The sequence below is a fragment of the Manacus candei genome, unplaced genomic scaffold (genome assembly GCF_025592945.1).
Source record: "Manacus candei isolate 608988 ecotype Guabito, Panama unplaced genomic scaffold, ASM2559294v1 h1tg000065l, whole genome shotgun sequence".
In the NCBI taxonomy this organism is placed as follows: Eukaryota; Metazoa; Chordata; class Aves; order Passeriformes; family Pipridae; genus Manacus; species Manacus candei.
Genome location: NW_026138113.1, coordinates 5,709,519 through 5,722,966, shown reverse-complemented (window position 1 = coordinate 5,722,966; position 13,448 = coordinate 5,709,519). Strand labels below are relative to the sequence as shown.

The 13,448-nt window shown below is 36.5% G+C and overlaps 1 protein-coding gene across 9 annotated transcripts in view; it reads right to left on the bottom strand.

Annotated features, from left to right (window-relative positions):
• Positions 1 to 13,448, bottom strand: part of FTO (FTO alpha-ketoglutarate dependent dioxygenase) — a 229,747-nt gene that overhangs the window by 115,893 nt on the left and 100,406 nt on the right. For 6 of the 9 annotated variants that reach the window (XR_007907503.1, XM_051805881.1, XM_051805886.1 and 3 more), the window contains one exon: positions 12,939 to 13,063. The exons of 1 other annotated variant lie outside the window; for it this stretch is intronic. Coding sequence is in view for 6 of the 8 variants with exons in the window: in XM_051805881.1 (XP_051661841.1) it covers positions 12,939 to 13,063 (125 nt within the window). In the remaining 2 variants the exon portion in view is untranslated. Of the gene's footprint in view, positions 1 to 7,613; positions 7,869 to 12,938; positions 13,064 to 13,448 lie in introns of those variants that run through there. 2 more of the 9 variants (XM_051805885.1, XR_007907504.1) reach the window with 2 other exon arrangements.

Genomic DNA, 13,448 nt, shown 5'->3' with positions numbered 1-13,448 from the left:
TTTCTTGGGTTGATAATAGAACATATTGAGTCATGTTAAGCAAGAAACAGCAACATTTTTTAAATGTGTTTGCCTGTGAAACTGAATAGTCTGGATCCAACTCTTAAGCTGTTTTCTTTCCAATTATTTCACAGCTACTTCAATCCATTTTCCTAAAAAACAAGTTCACAATTCTACACAGTTCTCTTTCCAAATTCAGTTTTTACCTATCAAAGTTGGACAAGAGCCAAGAAATAAAGGCACTTTGTTCTGAAAAAAAAGGTTTTCCTATTCAATTGCATAAAAAAAGATTTCTTATATTTAAAAGAGAATGACTTTGGTAATGACCATTTTATGTGTCAAATTAAAACCATAAAGACTTTTCAAATAGGATGCATCTTTCTGCAACAGTGTCACAATAAAAGTCCAAGATTCCATCACAAGAAAATGCAGAGGATATTTACCAAGGCCCTGATTCTCTTCTCAATCACACTCAAATCAAGAGTAACTCTCTTAAACTCAGCAATATTGCAATGGTGCAAAACCAAGCTGAGAAGAGATGATGATAATGATAAACCAGATATTTTCACATGATTTTAAGCAAAATAAATGTTATGTTTTTGGATGCTCAGCAGTCAACTTTCCCCTTAAGAAATCATTATGGGACATCAAAATTCTCAGACCTCTCTCCTGTCCCCAGCCTTCCCTACCTACACAAATTCCCGAGAACTATCCTACAGCAGCTGCAGATTCTTCCCAGTCGTGATGCAGAATCCTAACTGGAAAGTACCCCACAATTGCTTTGGCAGTACTGATGGATAATCTTTGTGTAGAGGTCGACATCCTACAGTGTAGGAGATAATGACATACATGACCAGGTGAAGCCACCCCACATTCAATGGGATATACCAGCAATACTTAAAATTTACCCTCTTCTCTTCTGTGAGAGACAAGGAAAGGATGAAGCCAAGAAGGAACTGTCTTAGAAGCAATGCCTCTGGGTCTGCTCTTGAGGTAATTCTGGTTTTTACACCTCACTTTGCCCAAGGCTGTAACTAATGCACAGTTTCCCTCTAAAAAAACTCAACAAACAAATACAGAATTCTGGTCAGTTGAAACTTAGTTGTTTCTTCTGGGAATAAACCAAACTGTGTGCTGTTGACTCTGAGGAAAGAATGGACCTCTAAAAGATATCACAAGGCACATTTACTGTAAATTCTTAGGGAAAAGCAATAAAGAACATACATTTAAAGCATACTAATTTTCAGTCTCTCAAGAGCCTTGTTTTCCCCTTTTTCAAACATATAAGAGGTCTAATTTACAATGTCAGCACTATTTTGAATACTTTTTCTTTGCTGTATAATGAATGATCAAAAATAATTAAAACTGAATGAAGACTGTCAAAACAAACAAACAACATATATTTAGATGGATTATCCTTACTGTTTTTCATTACTGTGTTTGTTCATTTTCTCAACTGAATTCATAACATTTACTCACTCACAATGGGTCTGCACACTCACATCTGCACAGTGGTTGCCTATGGAAAAGTATCAGCTTTCAGTATTCCTTCTCATGCCCTCCCAGCTGTAAATGATGTTAGGAAGCAACACTGTAAACACAGAATGCCTCTTGAAAGGTAAAGGAGTGAAAGAATAAAAAGCCTCTCAGGAAATTCAATTTGCACTTTGGTTTTATTCTTAAAGGAATGGCCAAAGCTTAACAGTATTTAAAACTACTGAAATACAAAATATTGAAGGAAGAAATATAGCAGAACAAGGCATTATATTCTATGGTAGTCCTGTATTATTATTATAAAGAGCAGAATAAGGCATTATAGCAATAATAAAAGTGTACTACAAAAATTTAAATAGTACTGAACACCGATCTCATTGTTCTGAGTTGTGGGTTGCTGTATTTTAATTATTCCCCCCCCCCTTTTTTTTTAAGAAATGAGCGTTTGAAGTTCTTTCAGCAAAAAAACACAGAGATGTCATAAATAATGCCCATATAAACCCATGCTAATTTATTTAATGTGAAATTCCAACACAAATTACTTAGCAGTGAAATTGCACCTCCTCTTATTGTGTATTCCAAATAAAGGCGAACAGATGTGCTCTTCCAGACCAAGCTATTGCTACAATTAAACCAACACTCATTTTACAAACCAGCGAGCTATTTCATGTGCCTCTACAGTGCTAATCATCTTTTCTCCACTACCCCAGCCCAACAGAACAGCGAGTTATTTATAGAGTTATCTATCTTGCACTTTGCAGATGATGCCTAACATTATGACAACAGTGAAAAGGTCTCCGTACCTGCCTACCTAAAACAAGTTTCTGTAAAGTAATGAATAGAGACAGCTTGGGGACTATCCACCTGCACCGCCTGCCTTTTACTGCCTGCAAACTGAAACCACAAGGGACTGGCAGAAGGTACTTGTCTGACAGGGCCAGGACAGCCTTTCTCCTCCGTGACAGCCTGGGCCTCGCCTCTTAAACCTGACCCACCATAATTCCTTCACAATGCAGCAGCGAGGCAGCTGACAGTAGCAGCTGCACCTCCTAAGCGAGATGGATGGAATTTTCATAACTAGTTCCCCAAGTTACATTTTACCTTCAAGATAATTTATGAGCTGCTGTGGAGCCTTGAAGAGACAATATGCTTGCCATAAAATTAACTGTAACAGTCTTGTAGGTTATAATTAACACTGGGAGGGTAGCACCAACTGGATGAAACACATGGCATAATTGATGGTGAAACTGGAAATTAAGGAAGCTAACAATATCATTACTGTGCACATCACTTTAGTGAAACCTATGCTTTCCAGGGGTTAATTACAATCCCCTTCCAACGTACACACTCTGACGGGGAGTGGATGAGTGTCACTGCTAGGAGGAGGCAGGTTTGCTGGCAAGGCCACCTTGCACCTGGACTGATGTATATATTGTTTTTTTTGCCTGGAAGAGATATACATGTCAAAGCAGCAGCACCAGCACCTGAACATCTGGCAGCAGGCACACTGTAGCTTAGAGATAGATGATTGCTCAAGCCTCATAGAATATTTCATTTTCGCTGCAGCCAGCAGACTTAATGGCAAAGAAGAAAAAATCCTCTGTGAGATTTCAGTTAATGGCACACATTATTAATTTAAATGACTTGAGTAAAGAAAAACATTTTAACTTTATATTGCTGTAACTTAGCAGCAAATTAAGATTTTTTTTTTCATCAGTGTATTATCATCCTGGTTTATTACATTAGTCTTCAGAAACATGCAGAGCAATCTTTTTAGCATTCTTGCCTGTCAAGGGAATACTGAACTGAAGATGCAATGCTAGTGAGCTAGTTAATCAGAAATAATATTATAAACTGCTGCCATCTTTGGGAAGGAGAACATGCAATTCATCTGCCTGTATCTAAGACTCTACTCTCTAGTCAAGGTTTAAGGAATCATTAGTGAAATGTACTTTTTTTGAATCTCTCAAATTATTTTAATGAAACTTTTTTTTGTCCCTGGACAACATATGTGAAAACGTACAGATAAATGATGCAACAGTGTCACCTACAGGCAAGCAAAACAGTTAAAACCTTCTCCAACATTGCACCCTCTTACCTCTCAAATCCTTCTTCTCCCCTCCCTTCCCCTCCTCCAACCTGCCTATCAATCATTAATAATACCCAAGTGGACTTGGGGATTATCTGTATTTCCAAATATAAAATGAAGGGCAAATACCTAAAATGCTTTCAGAAGAGCCTAATATAGAATGGTTAGATCTTTTATGCAGTAAACTATGTCTTACAACAAACATGCTGTGCAGCCAGCAAGTCATCTATGCTGGAGTGGATACATTGAGTACCTTACACCTCCTGTGCACTTGCTCAAATCCACCTTAATTAGGAGGTCAAAAATAATTCTGATAAGAATATTTTTCAGATCTCAGAAAGACCAAACGTTGATGTAGTAACATATGTGAGAAAGTAAAAATGAGAAAATGTTGACTTGCCTGAAAACAACTGACAAAAATTTTAACAGTATTAGCTAAACTTGCACAAGAAAAAGCCCTCCAGTGTAATTTGGAGCTAAATTCAGCATATTCTTGGGCATAACTGATGGATCCATTCAGCTTACTCTTGCAGAAAAAGTGGAATACCTTCTTATTAGTAGCTCTTAGAATTCTCAGAACTCCCATTTTCCAGCAGAATACTCTTTTCTCCCAGTATTAGTGCCTTCACTTCAACACTGAATAAATAGACTTTTCTTGGCTTCCCCCACAGACCCTGTATTTTGAGAGTCTGTTTCTCAATCTTTTCAAGATACCTTTTGTTTCAACTATTTCTCTCAATTTCTAATCATACCACTGATGTCCACCACTATTAGTTTTTAGTTTAACACCTTTCCACCCATAAGTCCTATCTGCTCCACCACACTCCGGGCTAGACAAGCTCTAAAATACAGCAATGTGGAAATATGAGTACTCTCAATCACAAGCTGGGGGTTGTATACTTCTAGAAGAGTTCTCAGGTGGTTGAGTTACTGAATAGTAGGATTTTCTTGTTACTATTACATATGCTTTAAGCACTGTTGCCATTTGGGGCTACTGTCATTTACCAAAATAAGACAAAGAATATGAAAACAATGCATGTTATATAACAGGTTCTCAAGTTCTATGTTTTTACAGAGCCTCTTAAGCTCAAGAAATGCCAAACTTCCTTTTTCAGTTATTAAATGATCAACTATGATGATGTTTAAAATAATTTCATATCAATGATATATTAATTATTGAAAATTCAGACAAAATAAGTGGAACAAATAATAATGGCTAACTTAACCTGTTCAAATGCCCCAAAGATCTCATTAGTAGTGAAAATAAGCAAGTAAATCTAATTCTATTCTCCAGTTTACACTGGTTTCTCTGATTACTTGATACACCTCCAACCCATTCTTAGACCTCCCCATGGACTGCACTTCCCTCTTGTCAATGCTGTTAAGATTGTCCAGTAATTTACCCTGCCTCTCTCCCAGCATATGATTATCTGTGCATGCTACTATAACTTTAATGCAAGCAAACTGTGGAGCAGTGCAGACTGACAGCCTCTTTCTGCCCACAGTCAGCCACGACACTCATTGGCTTATCACCACCTCACAACCACAGTCTAGACTGCTTAGAGCATTCTCAGCATCTTGCTCAGTATCTACATCCATTTAATTTTTGGCTGCTCCAAAAATGCCAGCAAGGGTACCTATTAGTGTCAGCTGTAGCAGTTGCTTTATGTGATATACACACCTGCCTAGTAGGGTTGGAGAACCAATGCATTTTACATAGGCCATCAAACACAGACACCCAACGGGAACAATCTTTGGCACTACCTACCTGAGCCATATTTAAACTGCTGACCTGAAAGCAAAAGGCTTTGTATTTCATTGTCAATCCCTGGAGCCATCAAGTTCTATGCATGTGGAAAAACTTTAATAACACAAAGCTGACAGCATTTAAGACTTAAGTCATGAACTTATGTAAGCATCTGCTCATCAATGGTGCACCATGATCAGCACACCGTTTGGCAAGGGAACCCCTTTATGTTACCCTCTGTTTTGTAAGTGTTGGTAATGTACAGATTATTTAACGCACCTCCAAATTAAATTTATTTAATTCAGTTTTATGACAGATAAAGCTGTGACAATAATGGTGATAACAACATTTACAGTAAAGTCCTGTTTGGATAAGGCTTCTACTATTTTACAAAGAGAGAATTCTGTTTTCAGACTCTTAATTTTAATGACTAGTTTTAGACAAAGTTTTAGTTCATACTGTTTGCCAGTAGTTCAATGGACATGTTACACACCATGACATCAGCACATTTTGCTGAAGGCAGAGCAAAGTATGGATTGATATTGCAAGAAATAAACCTCAGTGGGTAAAGAGAAATAAACCCATGATAATTTTTCATTCACTGGACCACTCACACTTTATCCCTAGTCTATAACACCAGGTCTTTAGCTAATGCAGACAGCTACAGAGCACAGTACAACATGGAGTTCTTTCAGCTTTCCTCCTGCCTCTGGGGGACACCATTCTCTCCTACAGGAAAGATGACAGCTGATGCTAATGCTACTTTTTGGTTCAACTGTCTGATGATGTGGCTAACACTTTGTCTCCACAGATTATAAATTTGTCACCTCTGTGATCTAGTCAATCTCCAGTATCCTGCAGCCTGGAGATGCAATAATCTCAATTTCCAGCATGCAGGTCTCCCAGTGGTAGTGAGAAAATCATTGTCAAGGCAATGGAAAAAACAACACTAACTATCCTTTTTCTACTGCAATTATGAGAGCTTACATAAATAAGGAAATGTCACCCATGCTGACTTTAAAAGCCTGTCCAAGTAAAACCAAACATAAAAATAATAAATCATCAAATGCTCTCTGATAGAGTGGGAAAATTCTTTATCACTTTTTTAAACTTTGATTGTACTATAAATAAGGACTAAATTTGTGTCATTTGCCAGCTTTTGAATTGCCATTGAATTATCTTTCAAAAAACCCATCTAGCACAACAAGAAGAAAAATCAAGAAATCAAAAAAGGAAAATGTCAAAGAAGTTTGATTCAGCTGTTATTCAGGTATAGGATGATGCATCTCCCTGTGGCTTTCAGAAGTGAATCATTAAAACTGAACTAAAAAGATAAAGTAAACTCTCAGAGCAAACAATCCCTATGAAGGGTCTTAATGAAAGAGTCTGACGCAGACAAAAGCCAACTACAGAGCTGAAATTCTGCAACTTTTGTTAGACTGCCCTGTAATATAATTTGGTTTAGGTCCCTACACCAAATAACTTTTTTTGCATCCTATTTCCTGCGTATATAGTGACATCACAAGGTAAGAAGTAGCATTTGCTGTAAGCAGCCACAGCTTGTAAACAGATAGTCTTTTCAAGGGTAAAGGGTCAAGACAGTTTCAAAGGAGCAGCTAAACAGCAGCATTTAATCAAGCCGCATTTCCATTGTTCCGTAGAGTACTTGCACCTATTGATCCCAAGCTTGGCTGCTTCAATGACTCCTCCATACAAGGAACACAGGTGAAAGACAGAGGCAGAAAACAGGAAGGGTCACGAGAAGCAAAAGAAGTCTGGTAATAAGCAACTGGAGAGAAGTCAAAGGTCAATCAAGGCAGCTGATGTCTAAGCATAACTACAGCAGGAGACCTGACAACTTCATTGAAGCCGCAGTGTTTTTCTACATTCATTTGAAAGCTGCAAGGTTGGTTTTCAGTCTGTCTCAAAGCATCTTCTTGATTAACATACAGTACACAGGATTACTAGCTAAGCTACAATTTACTTTCTGCACACAGTCTAAGTACATTTACTTTCTGAAAACCTGTTTTAGGTTACATACTGGATGCTGAACAGTTTCACTTTCTTCTTTTAAAGAGCATACACACACATACAAAACATGAATATCAGACAATCCAAATATATTTTTTTTTTCCTCCCTGTGATTTCCAAAATGATGAATGAAAATTTTGGTCTATGTTTGTTGCTAACTTACTCAGTATCCATTCCTGCTGACACACATTTTTGTCCAGAGAGGACAGCTATTAAAAAAAAAACAACCCACTGGAGATCACACAGCTGTATGTACTGAAGTCCTTACTAATTTCAGAAACATGGATCCTGGATTCCACCATATGGAAAAAAAATAAAAAATCTGTCATTTGTATGTTACTCAAAGAGACCACAAAAGTTTTAAACAACCCAAATACTTCCACTCACTCTCAGTCAAACTTTGATGCCTCTGCAGTTTGTCTGTTAAATTTTGGAACTAGTGTAGATCGCACTGCAGTAGTTTCTGAAGAGTTCACGTTATTTCATACACTTATCTTCTTTCCAGGCCTGTGAAAGGGTAAATTCAGCATTTGTCAACCAGTCTTTCAACTGGTATTATCACATTTCATTTAAAAACTAGCATTCAGCGAGTTCCTCAAAATACACAAAGTCTGAGACAAAAGGGAAGAAAAAAAGCTCCAATTTTCCCAAAGCCCATGCTAACTTCTTAACCCATCACCTTTTCCTCTGTTACAGAGAAGACACGGTCCTTCTTTACATCAACATCACTTTCTCTTACTGGAGCTAAAAAGAGTAAAATCTACCTCAATTACCTTCTTAATTGCGATCCAAAATTCCAAGGTATAAAGAGGTTAGTCGTAAGAAAAAAAATTAACTTTTCCTTCAAAACAGAAAATAAAATATATAAAATCCTCCTGTTTGTTTCTCATTTAACATACATACTATTTTAGGATTCCACTCTAAGATTCTTCATTGTTCTCATAGAAAAGAACAGCGTTATCACAGAATAGGACTCAATTGTCATAGTAGGCACTTATAATTTAAATTCCTATATAAATATCCACACAAAAATCCAGATTTCACTGTTGAGAGCTGAGTACCTTCATAGTGTAACTGCTCACTGTAGCTAGAAAAAAAACCCAAAAACATACCTTTACACTGTTATGTCAAAACTGTGAGATCTAAGAAGGGGTTTGACAAAGGCAAAAAACGCTGAGGAATTATAGCTCAAGTCTGACTTGAAACCTGAAACTAATATGATTTGCTGTGAGTAAGAGGTTCTTTCTTTCAGTGCTGTGCAAAGATGGAAGAATATAACAACTCTAGAAATATAGTGACCCAATCTACAAAATATTATGGGTTGTAGGACGACCTCATAAAAATAGATTTTTATTGTGTTATTTCAATGATGCAAGGTTATAAGTTATTGATTCTTACAAGATATAATCAATTAACACTTTTCTGCTGTTTATCTCACGAACCAGAAGAATTTTGTATTTACTTTGGTACAAATTATTTATTGAACGTTTATTCTGTTTTCACTATGTCAATTTGTCATTACATGATGATTTAGCGAGAAGTTAAGATTTCAGAATTTGGCTGAGTAGCAAAACTATGAAAATAAAATGATCATAAATAATTTTATCAAACTTTCCATTCCATTGTGTCTTTCTCCTAAACTTTACATTTTCCAATATGTGGTTGAACTTCCCCTAAGACAAATGGTACAATTTCACTGAGGAAAACAGCAAAATGGACATCAGAGTCTGTGTCGTACTAAAATCATTTTGTACTAATAAAATTTTTCCATTTAAAAATGACATATTTTAGGAATGGTTTAACCAACCATATTTTTTCCTAGCAGTCAATAACTTCAATGCAGTTAAACACTACTTTAAATTAATCTATTGTTGACTTATTGATGATAAATTAGTTTGGTAGAAAATATACATCTTTGAAAAATACAACAAAAACCAATTAAGCAATTAAGTGCAGCATATCATGCAAACATTAAAGACAATGTTATTATAACATGATACAAGTTCTATTAGGAGAGATAAGAACTACAATTCTATATAACTATAGTCCAGTTCTCTCAGGCACTTACTGCTTGGAAAAAGTGAAACATCCTCTCTTGAAATTCAAGTACTTTTTTTTTTTTTTTTGGCCAAACTGTTTCTTTATGATATAACCACTTTTCTGGTTCCAGTTAAAAAGTAAAATAAAAAATGGCAATAGCATCATCAACGGGGAAAAATATTAAGCCCTTTTCAAAAAATTAATCAGGTGCAGATATTGAACTGTACTTTTTCATCCTTTGTCTCACTTTTCAAATGATAATTTCTTCCACAGTCACCATTAAATCTTGATCTATTCCAGCTCTCTGTATGGGTCATTGATTCTAGATGTACCATGGTTATTTTTAAATGTTTCCCTTTCGTAGAGAAAAAGAGGGCTGTCTAGAGCCAGATGGGTAACTTCACACTTCATTTATCAAACCAAATGCATTAGACTCCACCCTCTCTTTCCCACTATTGCTGTTAAATTTCCATATAATTTGGTAGCAATTTTCATTATCATACAGTGACCCTAAAAAGTCTATACAGGTTTGCATGGTTAGTCCAAAATTCACAGCTGTTCCCTTCACCGTCTATTTGCTACAGTAGAATCCAAGGTTTCCCTCACTTTATAAGGTGAACAGTGACCTTCTATAAGGAGAGGTCAAGAAGGGGTCAGTTCAAAGGGCTAGAGCAGCTCTTTAACAGCTATAACAACCTGTCCATCAGGCACTATCACGCAGCATAAACAAATCTGGGGCTTTAGAAACTCTGGACCATTTCTGTTAACACTCAGAAGACATTCACTGAGTCCTACCTGAAGTATTTTGGATCACTACCACTCAGAGAACAACTTGAATCCCTAAAAGACCTGCTCAGATAGTTGAGATACTGACATCTTTGCCTCAAAAGTATATGAAATGCTGAGCTGAAACACTAAGTATATGAAACACTAAGCACACTGCCACGTGTTTTGGACTGTGGAGCTGAAATAAAATCTCAAAGAGTCATTTCAGTTCATTAATATGCAGAAACACTGGTACAACTTTAAGCACATAACACGAGAGCATGCTTTAACCATGTAGATACATATCAGAACAGTCCATATGCCTTTCTCTGAGAAAGGCTAAATTTCTAAAAGTTCAATCAATTTGTATTACCAGTTCTCAGCGTGTCATTTCAGGTGTTAATGACACAAATAAAGTACCAGAAAGAACAGAATGACTACAAAACTCTACAAAGACCAAATACAGAGTAAAGTTTTTTTTCCAGCTGCCCTCCCTTCATTGACCTAAATTTCTTGAAGTTGTACTGTTCATAATCTGCTCTCTAATGCACAATGTAAGGTAATTAGAGTCATCTGTATTTAACTTCCACAGGAAAAAAATTCTATTATCTAATCTAGCTGATCCCCTGATAGCCTGTTGAAAGTAAAATACTGTAACCTATTGCCTGCCCTTTGACAAGTGCTAATTATTTCCTGTCCAAGCACATTTTTCTCATGTAATTCCAAAGTACACAATAGACTGATCTCTAAAACATGAGCAGCCCTGCTTGTACCACAGCGGACGTTTTATAACTTTCACCACCGTGTGCTCGATGGCTACCACAGTCAGTGTTTCATTCCAGACATGGAGCAGGAGCTTTGATGAAGTAAAGTGAGGTGTATGGTAACAGCCTGTTTATGCAGCTCATATGGATGAGACTCTCAGATAGGTCACTGGAATGGGAAACATCAAATAGAAAGAAAAAGGATTATGGATATTTAATACTCAAAGGACACTTTCTTTCAGAACTTTCAAGGCACAATGCTCTTGAAATTTTCTTTCAGGTGTTTAGTTTTAAGAAGGCCTGCACTTCATCTGCTTGTGCCTCTCCCCATCCCCCAAAATTGCAGAGCTGCTCTCTCAGGAACAAGGCTACAGCTCCAACTGCAGCCCTGGCTCCAGCCTTGGAGCACTCCAAGCAGCAAGCAGAGGCCAGAAACACAGAAACCCACCTGATCTTTAAATTACCCCCAGTTGCTATGATTTGTGATGACTTCATATATTAGGGAATTATTGTTAAACTAAAGGAACACTAAAATGATATTCCACTCATTAGAATCCTCCTCTTCTGGTTCACAACAAAGATGCACAGAATGTCCCAGAAAAGCCTTGAGTGATTTCCCCTGTCTCCAATGTGGCCAAAATGTTTGCAATATTTAGCAAGCACAGTGATGGAAGGCAACACCCCCCCCCCCAAAAAAAAAAACAACACAAAAAAACCCCCTCAAACAACTAAAAACTCCTTAAATTCCTCCAAAAAAGATAAAACCCACATGAGAATATGGACAGTATTTTACTCTGAGATCTTAACTGAGTAATACACAAATAAACATTCCATACTCATAAGAACACAAACTTATAAAATGCAGCCTCTAATTTGCAAAATGATTACATGTTATAATGCTTATATTTTATCTAAAGCTTATAAAATATTTCAAGTCCACTCACTGTAACTGTCCGGAACAGCAAAGACACTCAAGTGTCAGACTCAAAATCTACAGATTGCTTTTAAAAAGTTATCTCAGAATTTCCAAGAACTATGACAAACCACAAAAGAGTTCCCTTAAATGGAATATTTAGTGCAGGTAAAAAAATAATGCCAATTAAGGGCTAAATCTCATTTTAAAAAAATCTCATTTACAAAAACTGCATTAAAAATTACTTTTTACTAAAAGCTGTATTTAATTATAAGTAAGAACACCTGTTTTAAAAGAAAAGCTGTACATTTGGTAGAAAAATTTCATAGACTGATAGATATTTAATGCAAATCATAAATAAGAAAATAATAAGAGATTATGAAATGAGTATAAATCTAAAGCTTTTAGAACTAAACGTGGAAAAGGGCGACATCAACTCATTTAACAGCTAAAGAGAAGGACATAAGGTGGCATATGGTGGAAATTCTGTTTCTATTCACCTATTTCTGAACAAACCAAAAGTATGGTCTAGTTGTAGCTTCTGAAATGCATTAAGGCTACATTCCAGCAACAAACCTTTCCAAATAGAAACAAAACCGCCTTTTTAAAATTGTTGACCTGATCTATTACCATGGCAATGAGTTCTTTTAAGAACTACATATAATAAACCAGTCATAATATGAACTCCAGCAATACATACACTCATGCCAATCTCACCCAACACAACCCAGTTAACACCAGTTGGATCCCACCACAGGAAAATGGCAGGATCACAAAGAAAGCAGCCAAGCAGTGTGTCCATTAGCATAGCATGCCAGCAAAGAGCATTGCTCATATTGTCAGCAATATATGGAAAACCTCAGGGCACTTGAGGTGGCACCAATCCTCAAATATATATATGTTGCCTCAAGCTATTATCAATGGCCTCCATTATGTGAGCACAGTAAGGGAGCAGTCTACCCCACAAAGTAACTCTGAAATCAGAAGCAGAAACACTGACTATTCCATTCAAGGAATTACTATTTGAACAGTGAAAATTTTGAAAATTGTTTGAAAATGTCAACTTGCAAGGGGATTTATAGGAGTGTTTCCCACCTTACTGTCCATTCTTTACGCAGCCTCTGTCGCTCCTTAAGGACTAGCAGGAAGCAGCTGATGGTTTCATTCCTTTGTTCCTCAATTTGTTGTTCTTTTCTAACTTCGGAGAGGACCAGACTTGTCTTAAAGAGAGGAAACACATAAAAATTATAATCTAGAAATAGGAAACAATGTGTAAAATTAATAAAAAGCCCATAAGCAAATAAGGACAGTAAATCAATAGCTTTTTTTATTACAGTTCCACTGCTGACAAATCAATACAGTAAATGATGGTTAGAAATGGCCACCATATATTTGGTATTTAATCAATATACATGGCATATAAGGTAAACCTTAAAATCTCATTGCCTTAAGTATCACAACAAGAAATTGTGCATACTAGGCATCATTTTCTTGAGGCGTAGTTCCTTTCTCTTCTAAATATTATCTGGTATCAAATAATATTAGAAGTATTTTCTTCAATGCATTTGTTGGGGGATTTCCCTCTCCCCATTTGCTCTTTGGTAA